We start from the raw sequence: 20553 nt of genomic DNA, 5'->3' as shown, positions 1-20553 counted from the left end.
ACACCTGGTTCTACAACCCAAACCATCAGGGTTTATTTTCCATGTTTTCTTCCAACTATTGTCCACAAAGATATGTAATTTCATTAGTTTCATTTAGTCATACACATAGAATATTGCAGTTTTGTAGTTAAATTTTACTTCCTATTGAATCAAATATTTTTCGTATTCCTTCTACATCTTTATAACCTGTGACTTTCTTCAAGGAGGCAGCTCTGTCACCCCCACCCCACCCCCAAACAAACCTTGGACTCTTCATCCAGCTGCCTCTTGGAATCGTCAGCTGTGATGTCAGCGATGTCTTTATCCGCAGGATTTGACTGAGCCGGCTCTGAGATTCTTCATATTCCCGGCTCACTTCACTATTTTCAGCTGGGCGAGAAGGGAACAAGAGAAATATTGGATGAAGAACTGGCTCCCCAGCCAGAGCCGAAGCTCCCTGGGCATCGCTCCCAAAGTACCCAATAAACATGGCAGCTTGACTGACTGAGCTGGAACAGGGAGCACTGTGAGCTGCCACACCAGCCACCCAAATTAAGTGAGCCCAGAGCACTTTTTTTTGCACCATAAAGTCAGACATGATTTGTCAGCCTTTATTAACCAAGAGTGAGCCAAGCCCTAGAGTTTCCTTTTAAAAAACCCAACCTTGTTTATGGCAAACAATGTTTTTGTTATATGTTCAATACTACAGAGCAAGAATCGATCACTTTCCAATCACTTATTCTTCTGATATTAAAATATAAGTGTAAAACAAGTTAACATAAGATTCTCCCCAATGATTTAAAAAATAATTCCAACTGAAAGACATTTCAAACACTATGTGTAGAAGTCAGGACCAAAAAAAGACCTTAAAACCTGTTTACCTTTGAGGTAGCACAATAATGCTGAATTAGATTTCTTTTATTACAATGAGCTTAAGAAAACAATGAGGAATCTACCTTTTTGCTCAAGGTGGGCTGAAAGGTTTTTCTGCAAATCCCCCCTGAGGTTAGTGACAGTTTTATCCTTTTTTTCAAAGTATAAAGATAGCCCTGCAGTGTGTAAAAGGAAACCCATGGGCAGGCTGCTTCCCGTAAAATAGACATTAGAATCATGAGGCAGTGAGCAGTCAAGACAGGAGGAACAAGAGGTGACTGTAGTGCCCAAGGTCGCCGACATCCAGGTGACTTACACAGGGTAAGGGGCTTCAGATAAAGAAGGCCCTGGCTCCTGGCGGGAGATGCAGCAAAGGAGTTTGGAGAAAACAGTGAGGCAGAGAGGGTTTACTTTGTAAACTGTTATTTGTCACGGTCCCAGAACCTACACTCCTGTCATTTGTGGACTGATTGCTTGGGCCAGAGGCCAGGAAGAGGTGCATGAGCCACGGTTTCCGGTTCTGCTCTGTAAGGCATTAGTTTTGTGACCATGGGCAAGTCACCTCATCTCACTGAGCTTCACTTTTCTTATCCATCAAATGGGGATATTGATTTTAAAAAGTATTCAGGATGGGGGAAATAAGGCCAAAGGATGCCTGCAGGTTGCCTGGTGTCACACTGCAGCATTGTCTCCCTGGCCCGCCTTCTCTCAGGGAATGCACCAGCTTACTGTTTGAGCCCAGCCTCTGCAAAGTTAGGTGTTAACTTGTATATTGATAAGTCTCAAATTATTTTTGTCCTAGAGATGCAAAAGATTTCTTCTGGTAGAAAAAAAACGAAACTAAACCCATAAGTTGCAGTACTGTTGTCCTGTAGGACTTGTACTGGTTTTGCATCTAACTTAGCAAAGTTATCTTAGCATTCCTTTCCCCGCTGACGATGTAAACTCGGCCCCTGAAATGCTTCTCGAAGGCAGCTTTACCATTTTCCTCGTTCCCTCCTTAGTGACACACGGTGGCTTACTTTAGCATGCGGGTCATGTTTTAAAATATTTGAAAATTGTATTTTGTCAGCATTACTGCCCCTCCTGCTGCTCTCCCAGGGTGGTTGAGGGAACTGATAGGAAAATGCCTTGAATAGTGTTCTCTGTTTCACACCATAAAGACATTGCTTAGAACACTCAGCAGAACAAAATCTCCTTGTCTCATCACAGGGACTGTGAATTTTCCAAGGCCAAGAAAGCTCTGGGGAGGGGACCCGGGTTCTCCCTCCGTTTCCTTGAGGATCCCTATTCCTTTTCGTGCACTGGTCCTTAGGAAGTTGCAGGGAGGAGTGGGCTCACCTTGGAGGCGGGTCCTGATGGCACTGATCTCTGCCTGGTTTTGCTCCAGCTCAGCCACTGTGCCATTGGCTTCTGCTAAGCTATCTTCCAGCTTTTGCACAGAGGCCTCGGCATTCATCTGCTCAGGAAGAATGAATCCAGTGGGGAAATGGAGAGGCCTAGGCCAGGCCCTCCCTGCTTCCCAACTGGGTTCCCCTAGTGCACCCTCCCAGGCTACCTGCCTAGTCCTTCTAGAACGTTCCTGTCTCAGAAATCCCCAATGGCTCACCATTTTATATCAACATTAACCCAGAGCCCCTGGGATGGCACACAGCCCCTCACTCTGGCCCATCTCCTTTTTGTAGCCACTCCAGACCCCTGTATACCCACTCAATCAGAAAATGCAGTGGGCCAATTTAAGGAAAAATACTAGCATTAGTGCAGTGGTCTGCAGATGAAACAGGAACTATGAAGATGCCTCATGAGTGTGTGAAGTTTGGAGACACTAGTTGGCTGAGACAGGGACCCCCAAAGCATCATCCCAGCTCACCTTTGGAGTCCCCCTTTTCCCTCGTGTCACAAGAAGCCTCTTCATGCCGCAGGTACTCGATAAATGCATGCTGAATGCTTACTTAATTTTCTTTCTTGCCGTATATCACCTTTGCATTCTGACAATGCATGCATTTATCCTGTCACTCCTACTGGTCTCCAACTGCTTGAGGATATAGTCATACTAATGTAATGATAATCTTAATAGCTCACATTTATTGAGCTTTTCTTATGTGCCAGGGACTGTTGTGCTGTTGTGGCCCTCACAACAGTGCTATGAGGTCGGGATCATTATTAGGCCCATTTTAAAGATGAGGAAGCTGAGGCACAGTTAGGTTAGGTAATTGGCCAAGGTTATACATCCAGCCGGTGGGGTTTTGAGGGATTCATCTTGGTTCCCTTCACAACATCTAGAACAGGTCTCAGGCCTGCTGGGGGCTCAGGGAATATTTCGGAAGGAGCCAGATGCCAGGGCACCTCCCTGTGGCTCAAGGGGGCCTCCCTCACCTTGGACTTCTGCACGTTCTCCATGCTGGCATTGAGGTCATCAGTCTCGGCCTTCACGGCCTGCTTGTCCTTCTCCAGCTTGGACTGGACCCTCTGCACGTTCTCCATGTGCTCTGTCAGCTCGGCCGTGGAGTTCGTGTGCTTCCTGTGTAGCGTGGATGCCATGGCCTCGCTCTGCAGGGCCGCCTCCTCCAGCTCCTGCCGCAGCTCCAACAGCTTGGCCTCCCGCTTGTAGTTCCGCTCAATCTGGGATAGAGGAGACGCAGGGCTTAGCAGAACTGGCCAGACAACCAGGGACAGCCCCTCCGCCCCAGAGCCCACTGAAATGATCCAGATTAGCCAACCCTGAACCTGCTCACACTGCCTCGCCCATTCCTTTCTGCAGAAACTGCAACAAAGGTCTTGCCACAGTTCCCTCTCCCTCTGCTCCCTGACCAACCCTGGTGCTTCCCCATGTGGCCCTGCGTGGTGTGCAAGCCCCCTCTCCTTGAGAACGGTAACAAACTATCTTTTCAATGGCAATCATCTTCTGATCTGCTGGCCTTACTGTACCTCAAATTTTCTATTAATACACTATATTTTAGAACACCTGCCCCCTTTGTCCAAAGCAAATCCTGCTTCCATCAACACCACTGAACTGAGGAGCCCCAGAAGAAACGGGACCGAACCAGCCCCTCTCATGCCTACTCTTTATTATTGATTGGTTTCTCCTCCAGTCAGCCCCAGCAATTCAGCAAGAACTAACTGGACTTTATCCTATTGCTCATCATCCAGCATTTCTTTCTCCCTGAAGGCAGGCAGAGATTGGGGTTCAGGCCTCCCAAGGATGGTACCTGAGCAGACGTGGCTCCTCCAGCCTCTTCCAGCCTGTCGCTGGCATCTTCCAGGTCCTGGGACAGGTCGCTGTGTTGTTTCTCCACCTGGGGTGAGACTGAATGATACTGACTGAAGCCAACCACAAGCCCTTCTTTCTCTAGTAAAGACCATGATGACCACATCGTGTCTGTGAGGCCAGGGGCCTGTGCTTGGGGAGGAATGCGCCCCACCTGCCACCCCACACACTCAGTGAAGGAGGCTGTCTGTCCTTCTCCCTGTACTGGGTAGGTGTTAGTGCCCATCGTACCCTCAGCCCAGTTGGGCTGACTCTGGAGTTTAGGTGTGTTATGACTCATCTCCCACCAGCTTTCTGGCCTCATCTCCTGTAGGATCCCCACCCTCAAGCCTCCCTCCACTCTTTGCTCTTCCTTTTACACCTTCATACCTGTGCAGGTAGGTGCTATTTCATTCCCTTTGCCTGGAAATTCCTCCCTGCATCAGCCTGTTGAATTTGGTCTTCAGGTCCCCAGGCTCATGTCTCCTCCTCCACCTGCCCCAGGCAGAACTCGCCTCCTCTCCTCGGGCTCATGCCACACATAGCGTCTTTGCATCTTACAGCATAATTAATGTGCATGTGTAGCACAGTGCCTGGCACGCAGTAGGTGCTCAAGAAACAACAAGGCCTTTTCAATGGGAAGTCTGTCCTCCTCTCTATCGGTTTCCTGAGTGGGAGTTGCTACTTATGGTTGGATTGTGGCTGGCACTGGGTCCTTGGACTCAGGAAAGGGGATAAGTATTTCATTTGCCTTGGCTCTCAGTGCCCTCTCAGCTTCCAGCTCTTCCTCCAGCTCCTCAATTCAGGCCTAGCAGACAAACAAGCAGACAAATGTGGGGGGTGTTGATCTTTCCTGTGAGAAATCAGAAGCTTACCCACTTGGCTTTTAGAATGAAAATGATGGAAGGGAGCTAAGCATATGATAGACACTGTCAAAAGCAGAGAGAAGGGGGGCACAGAGAGCATGTGCCAAGGCCCTGAGGCAGGAGGGAGCCTGGGGTATGTGAGACCCTGCAAGGAGCCAGCGTGGCTAGACAGATTGGTAAGGGGACTGGTGGGTGATGAGGTCAGGGAGGGAGCAGGGGCTAGATTGTAGAGGGCCTTGTAACCAGTGTAAGGACTTGGAACTTAAGCCTGCATGAGGTGAACACAGGTTAGTCTCCAAGGACTCTGCAGCAGTCTTGCTCCTCAGGAAACCTTAGCGGCTAATCAGCTGATGTGACCACAGGGCAGGGAAGTGCACCTCACAAGGAGACCTCAGTCTTCTCGGTCCTGGGCACACCTGGTGTTCCTTTGGTTTCCTCTGCAGGGTGGAATTGAGACGGCTCATCCTCGTATTTAGAGTTCACAGAATTGATTTCCATATCCCTCCTGCAGCAGAAGGTTTGATCACCTGAGGAAAAGCTCTGAGGGGAGACCAACGAGCTGGCGAGGGAACGGAGACTGGGCTGCCTGAGGAGGCCTTGAACCTGCTGAAACCCACTCGTCCCCCAACCCTCAGCCTTCTGGGGTGACAGCCCAGGAGGTCTCACCCTAGAGAGGAGTCAGACCCTGGAATCTGCTCCACAGGCTTTTCGTTCACTCATTCATTCACACATTTATTAATTCGGCACATGATTACGGAGCACCTACTGTGTGCCAGACATGGGGGTTCCAGGGACGCAGCAGTGAACAAACTGGGTAGAAATCACTGTTCTGGTACAGCTCACATTCTCCAGAATCACATTGATGCTTTGTCTTCTTAGGGAAAACTTTCCTCCAAAAACTTTCCACAAAAAGTCAAGAAGCCACACATGAGAACTAAGATGCCAGAGACCAAGTGGATGAGGAGGACGAGCAGGGTCGCTGCCCCTTCTGGCTGTGCTACAGAGGAAATATGCTCGGATGCAGATTTCGCTGCACATGCCCCTAGAGCACTGCGCGGCGCTTTAAAACTGCCTCAGCAACATAGACTTCAAGGATGCAAAGATGTCCAAATTCTACTCCCACAAAGCTTTCCTTATCTGGCTCCTCCTTATCTCCATCCCCTCGGCCTCTTACCAGTTCGGGTTTTCACCCGGACCATTGCAGGAGCCTTCCAATCATCTTCCTGCTTCCAGTTTTTCTCCACCCCACCTGTCTTCCATGTCACTGCCAGAGTGCTATTGATAAAATAGCCCCCTCAACTCTTTGTGAACTTTGAGAGCCCAGTTTATAGGTTTCTGCGAAGACTCCCTGCCCTCTGGGGCAGATGCATTGCGTAGTACCAGTCTGCTTTCCAGCACCCAGCAGGCACCGTGTGAGGCTGGGAGCTCCCTGTGGACAGAGTAGCACCTACTCCTTCCCTCCCATATTCCTCCATGCTGGGCACAGTGCCTGCAGCATGGTGGGTGCTGAGGACATGCATGAATACATGTCAAGCCCTCAGCACAGTGCCTGGCGCCTGGCACCATCTAGGAAGTGCTAGGTATTGCTAATATTGTTACAGACGGAATGAATGACTGCAGAAGCGTACTTTTTCACCACCTCCTCGAGATCCAGCTTGGACCGCTCCATCTCGTTGAGATCATCAATGGTCATCTTCAAGTCGCTCTCAGCTTTCCGATGAGCCTTTTCCACCTCTGCCCGGATTTTCTTTTCTTGCTCCCAGTTATCCTCCAGCTGCAGAGACAAGAAAATCAAAAGAAAGTAGAGGAGGGGGGAGTCTGAGCCAGCATGTAATAAGGAACCAGACTGGGCCTCACTTCCCAGGGGATGTGTCAGTCCAGTTCCCAAAACGCGATCGAGGACCCTGTGCCCCGGGACGGACCTGGCCCTCGGGTTGTGGAATTGGCCCAGTAGCAGGGTGTCACCTCGTGGATCCGGGCACTGAGCTTGCTGTCGCTCTTGGTCAAGTGGTTCACCTTGTCCTCCTCAGCTTGCAGGTCATCAAGGGTTTTCTGGAAGTAAAGATACACATGGGGGTCCCATAAGGCATGCAGGAGCAGCTGAACAGACCTGGTTCTGTGCTATGACTTCTGAGCCGAGCAGAGCTGACTTCAGTGAACAGCTGTTGAGCGCCTGCTCCTGGGGGCTGGGTGAGGCCCAGGCAGACCTGAGCACCTGTCGTGGGGTCACTCGGGCCTCTGGTTCTCCACGGGGCACACAGGAGATCTGTGGGGGCTTCTGGTTGTCACAATGACTGAGGACCCCCCTGGCACTTGGTGGGTGGTTCCACAGATGTGGGACATCCCGTTTTACTCTGGACAGTCTGGCACCGTGAAGAATAATTCTGCAGTTCACACACTTGATGTCCCTCCCAGGCATTCATGTAAGTAAAACAACTATTTATATTCTTCTGTACCTGGAACCCAGCACCACTTTACATATAATTCAACCATTTTCTTTTCATTTAGTATACACTACATCTTTAAAGAATGATCTACCACGAAAACTGAGAGAAGATTTACTTGTTGTTGTTCACACTTTCCCTGAGACAGGGGCTGGCCCGGTGGTGCAGCGGTTAAATGCATGCGCTCCGCTTTGGTGGCCCAGGGTTCACAGCCCTGGATCCCATGTGCAGACCTAGGCACTGCTCATCAAGTCATGTGGTGGCGGCGTCCCATATACATAACTAGAGGAAGATGGGCACAGATGTTAGCTCAGGGCTAATCTTCCTCAGCAAAAAGAGGAAGATTGGCAACAGATATTAGCCCAGGGCCAATCTTCCTCACTAAAAAAAAAAAAATTTCCCTGAGAGTTATTCACCATTTTCTAAAATCAGATCACCGACAGCAGCCACACTGTGCTACCTGAGCCATCTACACCCCTCCTGTGCCTGTTTGCAGCCATTATAGATGAGCCCGGGTGGATAGCCCCCTGCTCACGATGTCTTCCAATCGATCTGCCAGAGTGTTTACACACTGACAGTTCTATTATTTGTTACAAATTACTCTCCATTCATTTCTTCTTTATATCAAAGGGCACTCATTTTTTTTTTGAAGTTATGTATTAGTTATATTATTTATAATTTTTATTTCAGGATATTCCAAAATACAGTCGAGCCTCATTATTTGCAGATTGTCTATTTGCCTATTCACCTACTTGCTAAAATTTATTTGTAATCCCCAAATCAATACTCTTGGTGCTTTTATGGTCATTCGCAGACATGCGCAGAGTGGTGAAAAATTTGAGTTGCCTGAGGTGCATTCTCCATCAAGGTGATGCTCTGCCTTCTTGTTACAACTCATACTATAAACAAGTGTCCTTTTCTTGGTCTATTTGGTGCCATGTTTTCCACATTTTTGTGCTTTTTGTTGGCGATTTCACTGTTTAAAATGGCCCCAAGCATATGCTGCAGTGCTGTCTAGTGTTCCTATGTGCGAGGCGGTGATGTGCCTCACAGAGGACGTTTGTGTGTTAGATAAGCTTTGTTCAGGCCTGAGGTATAGTGCTGTTGACCGTGAGTTCAATGTTACAGAATGAACAATATGTGCTAAAGAAGATGTCTTTAAACAGAGACACACACAAAACGAAGTAATGTATTGATCATAATTGTATGCATTATGTATTGACTGGTTGATGAAAATGTGACCAGAGGCTCTCAGGAACCTAACCCTACATTTCCCTTAAGAGCAGAGGTCCAGTATTTGCTCATTCAGTGTTCTCAGTGACTTTATAGAACATAATTACTGCAAACAATGAGAATTGACTGTATTTGTTATAAAAGGGGGCTCTGGGTTTGATATGGTTGAGAGTCACAGTGTCATGGGAGGGGTTTCCAGAGGTGGCAGAGAGAGACACTCAGGGGACATGTTGTAGACTCATGGTGTCAGCAAAGGGGATGAGGGTCCACTGTCCAGGTTTGGGCTTCGACTTGCTCTTTGCACCTGTGTCTCCAGAGCTGGGAGGTGCTCTGTGCCACCATCAGCACTGGTGGCCGGTCAGGGCCAGCTCTGCATTCAGGAGCCTGAGCCTGTAACAGCAGCCATCGGAAAGTACGGTGGGTCTCCCCCTGACCTCAAGAACTCGTGTCTGTTGTTGATGTATCAGGGTTCACTGGTGCTTGAGAGCTCCCAGGGCACTTCCCTGCACCCCACTCATCCTACGACAGTGGGGCCATACCTCCCAGTGTGCCTGGGACCATCCCGACTCATGCCTATGTCCCCTTTCACTCTTAAAACTGTCCTCATTTGGGTGATGTTATATGGTCACCCCACTTACAACAAACCCGGAAGGAAGGTAGTGAGACATGACCACACCCACTTCACTGATGAGGGAATTGAGATTTAGGGAGACTCTGTGACTTCCCTAAAGGCCCTCAGCTGAGGCGTGGCAAAGCCAGGACCTGAGCCCAGGTCTCCAGTCTCCGAGCTCCTCCTGCTCCACTGAGGGGAGAAGAGGGCAGTGCTCACCTGGTGCAGCTCCTCCAGGGCCCTCTTCACCTTCTGGAGCTTGGCGATGGAGTCTTCGCAGGCCGAGAGGTCCCCGGACAGGGTGCGGACCTTGTGATCCAGGGCCTGAAAATCAGGGCAGGAGAGAGACCGGCTCTCAAAGCTGGGAGGAGAGGAGGGGAAGGCATTTGCTCCAAGAGACGGTCCTCAGCTTGGTTGCCCTCTAGTCACCTGGGAGCTTGAGAAATGCCAACGCCCAGGGCACACCCTAACCAACCAAGGCAGAATCTTGTGGTGAGGGGGGCAGTGAGAACCACTAGTTCAAGCCTTTGCTGCTCAAAGCCTGGTCTCAGGGGTCAACAGTGGCATCGTCTGGAAGCATGCTAGAAACGCAGACCCTCAGGCCCCCCTAGACCTGCCGACCCAGGTCTTATAAGAGACCTGCATCTTATCGAGATATCAGTGGTCTGTGTGCACATCAGAGCTGGAGGCATGCGTTTAGGCAACATCCACTTCCCCTGCTGTGGACCCAAGGGGGCCCGGGGGCCAAGGGCTAGCCAGCTGGTATCAGGAGCCAGGGGCGCCCACAGAGCCACCTGGAGGGGCAGCAGCTGCTTGTTTGGGCAGAAATCCAACAGCTCAAGGTGGCCTCAGCATACTGCTAGGGTTGTCTCTTCTGGGAAGGGGGAAGGGTGGACATGGTGCCGATGAAGAACATTCTGTGAGGGGCCCCAAGGGCAATGGGGCTGAGGGGGCAGCAGGCCGGCCTAGATGTCTGGGAATCCCGGGCATGAGGAGGCCTGAGCCTGGACGTCACCTTGATGGGAACAGCTCTCAGTCCCCTTAGTCAGCTGCTCTGTCCAGAACTTTCTGTAACGATGGACATGTTCTTGGTCTGCTCTGTCCGACATGGTAGCCCTCACTATGTGTGGCTATTGAGCACTCAAAATGTGGCTAGGCTGACTGAGAAGCCACATTTTAAATTATATTGAATTAAGTTAGAATAGGCCCACGTGGCCGGTGGCCAGGGCACTGGGCAGCACTGCAGTGGGGGCTCCAGGTGTGGCCTCTGTGGGCAGGAGGTTTCCTGGCCCTGAGAGGAGCATGGTAGGCCCAGGGGACGCCTCACCTGCTTCCGCTTCTCCGTCTTGGCCAGCATGGTCTCGAGGCCCTCTAGGTCCTGCTTCAGGTCGCTCAGCTCCTCCTCCAGCTTGCGCTTGGTGGCACTCAGAGCGGTGGATGTGCCCTCCTCTTCCTCCAGCCGCTCCCGCGTGTCCGAGATCTGGCTCTCTAGCTCCATTTTGGTCTTCATCATCTGGGTCAGGCGCCCCTCTGCATCTGTCAGGTTCTCTTGCTCCTGGTGGAAGAAAGAGCCCCAGTCAAAGGCAGGGGTCCCAGTACTTGCTGGGGACCAAGACGGTAGGCAAGCCTCGGGCTGATGGGCTCCAAACAAATGTGTCCTGGGGGTCGGACAGGGGGCTGGGCTAGTTCTGAGCTCCTTTGGGATGTGTGTGACAAAGTGTAGTCTAGGAGAATGGTCCCCAGACCAGCAGCAGCAGCAGCTCCAGCATCGCCTGTGAGCTGATTAGGATGCAAAATGTCAGGCCCCACTGGAGACCTGCTGCATTCGAATCTGCATTTTAACAAGACCCAGTGATCAAATGCAGTCAGGTTTCAGCAGTGGTGTCTAGGAGAAGTCGAGGGCACTCAGGCAGGACACCACTGTTAGTCCAGGCTCTGCCATCTCATCTGCTGACCCTGGGGGTGCCCATGCGTCCACCTGTCCACGGGGAGGGTGATGTCCACTCAAGTAACTCCCAGCATTGATTTCACACTTTTGTGTTAACACATCATTTCCCCCCACGGTTCCTCCTTATAACAACCCTGAGAAGCAGGCCAGGCAGGGGTTCCTGTAAGCTATGGTTTAGAGATGAGGGAACTGACATTCAGAGGGAGGTGGAGTTGCTGAAAGTCACACAGGCAGTGAGTGGCAGAGGAGGGACAACCTGGGTGCCACTGGGGTCTCCCTGTAATGAGGTCAGTGGTGGAAGACAGCAACTGGCCACAGAGTCAGAAGACTGGGCCAGCTGTGTGACTTTTGGTATGTGTGGTGCAGCTTTACTGAAATTCAGTTCTTTGTCTGCAAAATAAGAGAAATAATTATTGTGAGGCGTAAAGGGCTGGAGCACATGAAGGCACTCTCTAAATGGAAGATTCTTTTATTACTGTGGTCTTGCTTGGCCTCAGTCTCCCTGAACATTAAATAAGGATCTCAGCTTGAGCGACTTCTCAGGGGAGTCGAGAGATGCAGAGAAATGATGTTAGAGACAGCTTGGGGGAAAAGGGCAGACACTCTCACTGCTGCGGGGACGCGGCTGTGGCAGAGCAGGAAGGACCAAAGACGCAATCGGACCCCTCCCAGTTGTGGGTTTTCTACTAACAGGCTCAGGACTTTGATCAAGTCTCTAAATGTCGGTCAAACTGAGTTTTCTACCCTGTAGGACCCATGTAAAAATCTGGCGTCTTCAGGGGTGGTTGTGAGGGTCAAATCAGAGAAGGACCCTGTGTACACCGGAAGGGTGACAGCAGTGAACACAGCTGCCATATTGGAGAGCAGAGTTGTGGGGGGGTTGTTGAGTCAGGCTCCCCACAGAAATTAGGTCATTTGTTCTCCCCGCTACGTTTGCACTTGACAGGCAAGGAAAAGGAGGCAAACAAAAGAGGACACATTCCCGAGGTTCTCGCGGCAGAGCCAGGCTTGCTCCAGGGGCGCTCCTCCCACCACATCTAGTGGCCGCCATGTCTGCGCCATCCTCACAGGCCCAGCATGTATCTGTGTGGGCCCAGCCTGCTGCCATGGGCAAATAAGAATTCGATGGAGACTTTTTGGTAGCGGGGTCAAGGGTGACATTGCAATGAAGGAAAGAGAAGGCTGGGAATTCCCTGTGGTCTGGAAGGACATGGCTTCTCAGAAGGTTCACCCTCCCTCCCTCCCTGGGTGTAATTCATATTGACCCTGGGGGTCTGAGCAGTTGCCAAGGCCCCCAGCTCTCGCTCCTCTCCCCAGGGCCCCACGCACAGCCTGCAGCTGGATGGTGAGGTCATTCTTCTCCTGGCTGAGTGTGGCTATCTTCTCCTCCAGTTGCTTGACCTTGCTCATCAGCTCCTGTGTCTTGGACAGGGCATTCCTCAACGCCTACTTCTTGGCCTTCATCTCCTCCTCTTTACGAGCCACGTTCAACAGCGGCTTGACCTGGGCAGCAAGCAACACCATAGAGTGTTAGGGAGATGGGCTTTGCCAGGGGGCCAGGTGTTGGGTTGTGGGGGCTCTGCCTCAGACTGGACCTCACACCCCCATTGGGGTGGAAAGCAGCTCTTGCTGTAGCTATGAGGTGGAGCCCCTCTCTGCAAATGCCATGAAGCATCCCTAGGCTCCACAGAGAAGGCCCATCCTTGCTTAGGGCCAATCTTCAGGGTGCTCTTTGATCCCGAGAGACAGCGTTAGGTGTTCCTCAGCATCCAGGTGCACCCAGTGCTTACATCTGTTCTGTAAGTTGTCTGTGCTCCAGACACCCTGGCCAAATTCTCAGGTGTGGTTTCCCTTCCCTTTCACCCTTACTGAGTCCTCCTCTCTCTCTCTCTCTTTCTTTGTCTATCTTTCTCTCTCAATCTCTGTGTCTCTCTCTGTCTCTTTGTCTCTCTCTTCCTCTCTCTCTCTCTGTCTCTTTCACTCTCTGTGTCTCTCTTTTTTTTTAAAGATTTTATTTATTTATTTATTTTCCCCAAAGCCCCAGTAGATAGTTGTATGTCGTAGTTGCACATCCTTCTAGTTGCTGTATGTGGGACGCAGCCTCAGCATGGCCGGAGAAGTGGTGCGTCGGTGCACGCCCGGGATGCGAACCCGGGCCGCCAGCAGCGGAGTGCGTGCACTTAACCGCTAAGCCATGGGGCCGGCCCTGTGTGTCTCTTGTCTCTCTGTCTCTGCCTCTCTCTCTCACTTCTTTTGTCTTCTCCCTAACATGAAGTCCCAACTCTCCACATGGCCTTCCAGGCCTCCTACAACGTAGCCCCGCTCACCCCTGTTCCAGCTCAGCTGGTAGGTCCTGCCTCTGGCCTCTGCCCTGGTTGCTCCCATCTCTGTAGGGCTGGGCGTGCTTTGCCCTTCAGCTGGGAGCAGTCACTCTTCTGCACCCTCAGCATCTATCTGGACCTCTCTGTGCATTTGGCACTTCTTATCCTGCAAGAGTGCCTGGTTCATCAGGTCCCATGACCGTGTACCTCTGCCCTGCTAGACTACGAGCCCCTCAAAGATCTCCCTCCTGCCCTCTGTGTCTCTACAGCACCGAGCACAGTAGGTGGGACAGGCCCTTGGGGATACTTCCTGAGTTGATAGATACATTTCTCAGAAGGGCAAATGCTGTGGAAATGGGTTTGGGAGAAGGCATTGCCTCTCTTTGAAGATGACAGATAAACTTCGTTCATTGCCAGCCTGGTCTGTGGGGATCTGGGAGACCGCAGTGGCGAAGGTCGCAGAAAAAGGTTAGAGTGAGCACCACAACTTGCAGCTACACAACCCTTGTTATTCAGTGAAAGCCTACTAAAAAGCGTTGCTTTGGGGCCGGCCTGGTGTCGCAAGCGGTTAAGTGCGCGTGCTCCGCTGCGGTGGCCTGGGGTTCGCCGGTTCGGATCCCGGGCATGCACCGACGCACCGCTTGTCAAGCCGTGCTGTGGCGGCGTCCCATATAAAGTGGAGGAGGATGGGCATGGCTGTTAGCCCAGGGACAGTCTTCCTCAGTAAAAAGAGGAGGATTGGCAGATGTTAGCTCAGGGCCAATCCTCCTCACAAAAAAAAAAAGTGTTGCTTTTCTCATTGACTCATCCTATCTGGCTTAGCTAAATAAGATTAGAGCTTAGTTCACATAGTAAAGGTAAAGGATTTTTATTTTATTTTTTTACTCATTGGAGCAGGACTTTGCTCTGCCATGTTTAATCAGTGACATTTTACTTTCCAGTAAAGAGCAAGGAAGTTCCCACGTTCTGTCTCCTTGTCACCTGAGGCCACTGTGTCCTGCTGAGTAGGAATCTTTTTTTTTTTTTGTGAGGAAGATCAGCCCTGAGTTAACATCCATGCTAATCCTCCTCTTTTTGCTGAGGAAGACCGGCTCTGAGCGAACATCTATTGCCAATCCTCCTCCTTTTTTTTCACCAAAGCCCCAGTAGATAGTTGTATGTCATAGTTGCACATCCTTCTAGTTGCTGTATGTGGGACGCAGCCTCAGCATGGCCGGAGAAGCGGTGTGTCGGTGCGCGCCCGGGATCCGAACCCAGGCCGCCAGTAGCGGAGCGCGCGCACTTAACCGCTAAGCCATGGGGCCGGCCCTGAGTAGGAATCTTAAAGGCTGTTGGTCTGGGGCTTCCCAAAGAGTAATGCATACTCCAAGGGGGCAAGAGATGGATTCAAGCATTGCATAGAAACTCTGGTTTTCAGTTACATAGTTACTTTAAAGATAATTTTTTAAAATAATAATTTAGTAAATAATTTTGAAAAATAACAAATTTTTAAAAATGAAAAAGAACTCACTAAATCCACAACTTTATGGATAACATCTGCTTAGGATGAGATTAAAGCAGGTAGGGATACGGTTTCCTTTTAAAATGAAAATTTCACAATAAACAAGTGAACTGACGTAAAGAAAGGAGGTCAGTCACAGATGAGGTGGGGAAAGTGCGGCGATGCCTGAGCTTTGAGAAATGCTCATCTAGCTCCCTCTGCAGTCTCAGGCCCTCGAGGGGGCTGGCCTGTGTGTGGGTGCCTTTGGGGATGCAGAACTTACTATCCCTCCCTTTAATTTTGTGGTCAGCACCGATTCTTAGAAAGTTCTTTCGTATGGGGAGGGGAAAGAAGCTTCTGTGGGAGCTGTGGGGGGCTCAGGGCCACCTGAGATGATTTGGAGCCTGTCCCAACCCCTAGCATGGCTGCCCCAAACACCCTGCCCCTTCAGACAACACCATCCTCCTGTCTCCTGAATGTGGCAGTCCTGCATTCTGGCCTCCTCTGGTGCCCAGTGGAGTGTACCCTCTTAATGGGGCCCCAGGTGGGATGCCATGACCCAGCGTGGTTCGACTCGCACGCAGCAGGACGGCTCATGGCCTCCCGTGTTGGTTGAGGGCAGCCTGGATGCTTGGGGCGCCTGCAGCCCCACCACCTGGCTGACTCACTCTGCCCTCACTGCTGTCTCAGGAGAACCTGGGATATGAGAGGTCAGATCCCATGATTTCCTAAGGTCGCTCCAGATCTGAAGCCGAGGCCTTCACTGAAGGAGTTGAAGATGCCTCCACATGCCCAGGGGTGAGGCGCTGATAACCAAGCCCACTTTTGGGGATCAGTGGGGCTTTCTCCATCCTAAGTGGATTTTATTTTGAGGGATGAGATGAAAGGTGGGAAGACGCACTGTGATTTTTCTCAGGGAGGAATTAACTCCTATTTGGAAGGAGGCTAGATTCCTTCTTCATCTCCAAGGTGCCCTCATTTTCAGACTGTCTCTACAGCATCCTGTGGCCTCCCACCCTCAAGAGTCACCTCCACCTGGGACCGAGGCCCCCAGCCCACAGGCAGCAGCGGTTCTGCTGGCCTAGCCCCTCAGCCCCCACCTTGTTGTAGAGCTTCCACCAGCCCCAGAAACGCAGCTGCAGGAACTTGCAAATGTTCCTCTGGATGACTTGCAGGCCAAATCTGCAAAAAAGAATTGCATGAGTTATGTATGTTAAAATGCAGGTGTCAGGGCCCGGCCTCCCTGACGGAACTGGTTCCTCTCAGACAACACATGGCTGAGACAAACCACTCATCTCTTCCGGCATGTCCCCGCCTCCTGTCCCTCCCTGGAAATCAACCATTAGTCTCTAAATCTCATCCACCTGCAAAGTCTCTGGAATCCAGCCCTTCTTGTCCCTTACAGCTTCGTTCAAGTGTCATTTACTGATGACCTCTTGTGCCCCAGGGCCCTGGGCTGGATTGGGCAGCCATCCCACCCCTCAGCCCCTAACAGGTGTCCCTGCCTTCAGCCAGGGGTCACGGAAGACCTGTTGGTGGGTATCAGGACTTCATTACTGTTATTATTTCTTCATTACTGTTGTTATTACTACTACTATGACCACAAAGAGCCAGAGTCAAGCACAGGTCAGCCGGAAGGGCCCGAGATATTTTCTAGTTACTGTGTTAGGGAGAAGGCTGAAAAACATGATTCCGAGGGCAGGCATTTGCAGTGAGGACTCTTGGGTTCTAATCCTGACTCTCTCTGCACAAACCTGGCCCAGTCCCTTAACCCCTCTGACCTCAGTTTCCACATCTGTCGAGTGGGGGTGCTGGCCCTCCCACATCCCTCTCACAGCATCATCATATGGATCAGTAAGGGAAAGGCTGTGAAAGTGACTTGTGGACTGTAAAGAGACGAGTTTATAGCAGTTGGTCCCTGTTATGAGTTGAATTGTGGCCCACCCCCCAAAAAAGATATTCTGAAGTCCTAAGCCCCAGTACCTGTGAATTGATCTTATTTGGAAATAGAATCTTTGCAGATGTAATTAGTTAGGTTAAGATGAGGTCATGCTGGAGTAGGGTGGGCCCCTAATCCAAGATGACTGTTGTCCTTATAAAAAGAAGGAAGATGATGTGAAGACACAGACATAGACAGAAGGCCTTGTGAATACAGAGGCAGAGATTGGAGTGATGCAGACACAAGCCAAGGAACGCCGGGGGCCACCAGGACTAGAAGAGGCGAGAAAGCATCCTCCTCTAGAGCCTTCGGAGGTAGCATGGCTCTGCCAGCCCCTTAAATTTGGACTGCTGGCCTGTAGAACTGTGAGAAAGTGTATTTCTGTTGTTTTAAGGCACCCAGTTTGTGGTGGTTTGTTACAACAGCCCTAGGAAACTAACACAGGCCACAAACAAGGTTCTTTGGGCCAGCAATGATGTTGGCATCCTCCCCTCTTCTCACCACACCGTGTCGCTAATGGAGCTGACCACTGTGTGTGTGGCAGGGTCCCTAGTCACTCTGTGTGGACATGTGTGGCTTCAGTGGTCCTGCCCTGTTGGTATTTGTGAGTGCCACCTTTGTTCCAGCATATTCTTGAACTCAAGCCTCATGAGGAAACCCCGGAGCCAACACTGCAACATTGTCATGATCTTGGCCAGACGCCCATCCCATATGTCCTCAAGCTTGGCCAGGATGCCCGCTCGGAAGAACACCTAGGGAAAGAGACGTTCCTCTGAAAAAGCCCAGCTGTCACCAATGGTGGCCACTTGGGGGAGTTTTAAATCAAAGAAGCAGAGGTTCAGAAGGGTCCTTAAGAGTCAAGAGACCCAGTCTGGTGCTGGTGCTTGCGGATCCTTGGAAACAGCTGGCCCTGGCCTGGACACCTCTGACAGCCGGGCCACTGCCAGTCTCATCGTCGACTTCCCCTTGCCCAAGTGCACCTTGGATTCTCCTATGGGCTCCAGTCCCAGCCTTGCTAACACCCACTGTTACAAAGCAAGCTCCAGGGAGCTAGGGACTCCTGGTCTGTTCACTGGGGTGTCCCTGGAGCCTAGAACCATGCCTGGAACACGGGAGACACTCTTTGAACATTGCCAAGTGACCAGACGTGTCAGATGCACATGCAGTCTGGAACTCACGTCTCAGGGCTTCAGTTCCTCATCTGTGAAATGGGAATGCTGATCCCTCCCTTAGAGGGTTGCTATAAGGATTAAATTACATAATGGGTGGAAAGGGTGGGATCGGCAGGGGGGCTGGTTGATTTTCTAGAAAGGATACAGAGTTTTACCAGTGCTGCACAATTTCTGGCATCCAGCTCTGGTGTATGAATGGGACTCATCCCCAGGAAAACAAGGCTAGCTTTGCAATGTGTGTTAGAAAGAGCCAGAAACACCCAATCTCAGGACAATACAAATTAAGGTCACAAGATAGCATTCGCCCATCCCCCCCACCTGCAATATTTAAGACTGCTGATCAAACAAGCGTTGGCAAGGGTGTGGATCAGGGTTGGGTGAATTGGTACAACCGTTTTGGACAATGGTTTGCATTTCCTCGTCCTTCAACAGGCAACCATCCTCCTCAGCGTATCTCAACCATGGCTGCACATCGCCCCACCTGGAGGGGTTTGGAAAGATGCTGATGCCTGGGCATAGGTGATTTCAAACAATTTCAGGGGTGAGGCTCAGGCACTGGTATTTTAAAATCCCCCAGTGTTTGAATGTACATCCAGGGTTGAACACTTTGTTCCAGAGAAACTCCTACATAGGACCATGAGCAAGGATGTTCATAGTAGCATTGTCGGTAACTGTGAAGAAAACAAAGAAGCAATCCCACTGTGCAAAGACAGGAGAAAGGATAAGTAAGGGTGGTATGGCCATCTGAGGCAAGATGATATGGCAGTGACAATGAATGACTGTCATGCACCAACCAACAAGGAGACATCCTAGAAACGTGATTAAGTGATAAAAACAAGTTACAGAAGACTATATTGAGTATAATACTTTCATGAAGCTCAAAACCAGGCAAAACGTAGGGCCGTATGCATATGTGATAAAACTGTTTTTAAAAAGACGAGAGAATAGTTAGTATTCAGGACAAGGGTTACTCCTGAGGGTGGGCAGGAAGGCTAGGAAAGAGATGCAAAGACTAAGTTCTGGGTTCTTATGTGTGCTCATGGGTGCTCACTTTGTTAGTGTGTTTCATAAGGTAATATCTTTTTATATGCTTCCAGTAGGACACGATAGAAACTTCTAGGAGGGTAGAAGGATCCAGGAGACCTGCATCTGGCTCAGCCCACCTTCGATGTGCTATGTGACTTTGGTCAAGTCACTCTCCTGTGGGGGGCCTCAGTCTCCCCTCTTGTTGGGTGGGAGTGCAGGACCCTGAGTCCTCCCAGCTCTGTGAGTCTGTGATTCCACACATGGGGGAGGGAAGAGACCCCCCAACTAAATCCTTTGGGTGGATGCTACAGATACTGACGGGAAAAGGATGGAAAAGGATCTCCCAGCCCTCCTCCCCCAAAATCCCACGGAGCAGAGATAGCATGGGGTAGAGACATTGGGCTTGATTTTGTAAAATGTTTCTTGATGTTTCAAAATTAATTGGCGTTAAGGTTTGGTCTTTGAGGAGCAGTGAGGTGAGCATTTGGCTGGGGGTGGGGCCCACATGAGCCAACACCGGGGATAGGGACGCAGTTTACAGGCAGAGTCATCCTGATCTCTGTTCTGCCCCTGCCGCCAGAGCCTGCCTGGTCCTCGGGGACCAAAGCTGTGCCCTGCAGCCCTTACCTGGCTCTGATGTGCCCAGGGTAACCCCTGAACAACGACAAGATGCAGTCTGTTTGCCTGGCGGCAGCTGTGTCAGGTCCCGGCGCAGTCAGCCCCGTCTTCTCAAGCCCCACGACCAGCAGTCCTGGGCTTGGGGCCTGCTCCGTCCTGCCTAATTCTGTGAAATTGGGCATGTCACCTTCACACTCCCTCCAGGCTTTATTAAGTCTGACGAAGGTAGGGTGAGGGAGGGAGGGGCCAGCTGGTTTCTGAGGTTCTCTCCAGCTCAAGTATTCAATGATTCTGTGACGAAACCTGGAGTGTTCCTCCTGTAAGTCAATTTAGCTACACACAGCACATCTTAATTGTGCAAGAAGCCAAAAGCTAACAGTTCCGGCAGATTCGAGAGCAGTGTTACAATTCTGCTAACACCCACTGTTACAAAGCAAGCTCCAGGAAGCTAGGCACTCCTGTCTGTTCACCGGTGGATCCTTAGAGCCTAGAACAGTGCCTGGCACACAGGGGGCGCTCCATGACCGTGGCTGAGTGACCAGACACGTTGGATGCACACGTATGCTGGAGCTTCCTTGTGCATCGGGCCACACCAGGCCTGCGGAGAAGCTAGGTGTGGCTTGGCTTGTGTGCCTGCAGTGGCACACCTACTTGTACCACCCATGAGACCTGGAAAGGAAGTGACCTGCTCCGGGCTACACAGAAGCAGCTTTGAGCCTGATGCTCCTGATGCAGAGCCAGTGCTCCTCCCCCATCACCCTGGCTGTCAGGCTGGGGTGCAGTCTGGTTGGGCAGCT

At 50.9% G+C, this 20553-nt stretch overlaps 1 protein-coding gene across 1 annotated transcript in view; it reads right to left on the bottom strand.

Moving 5' to 3' along the window:
- MYH16 (myosin heavy chain 16) overlaps positions 1-20553 on the bottom strand; it is a 48110-nt gene that overhangs the window by 5559 nt on the left and 21998 nt on the right. Inside the window, 15 exon segments of the mRNA XM_087449238.1 lie at positions 243-280; positions 283-369; positions 2194-2311; positions 3229-3474; positions 4062-4148; positions 4851-4907; positions 5382-5424; positions 5426-5470; positions 6594-6739; positions 6931-7017; positions 9472-9576; positions 10580-10807; positions 12530-12703; positions 16102-16183; positions 17556-17692. Of these exon segments, the coding sequence (XP_087305364.1) occupies positions 243-280; positions 283-369; positions 2194-2311; positions 3229-3474; positions 4062-4148; positions 4851-4907; positions 5382-5424; positions 5426-5470; positions 6594-6739; positions 6931-7017; positions 9472-9576; positions 10580-10807; positions 12530-12703; positions 16102-16183; positions 17556-17692 (1680 nt within the window).

The sequence above is a fragment of the Ceratotherium simum genome, chromosome 26 (assembly GCF_057802395.1).
Source record: "Ceratotherium simum simum isolate JZ-2026a chromosome 26, ASM5780239v1, whole genome shotgun sequence".
Taxonomy (NCBI): Eukaryota; Metazoa; Chordata; class Mammalia; order Perissodactyla; family Rhinocerotidae; genus Ceratotherium; species Ceratotherium simum.
This window is presented reverse-complemented; position numbering and strand designations above follow the sequence as displayed.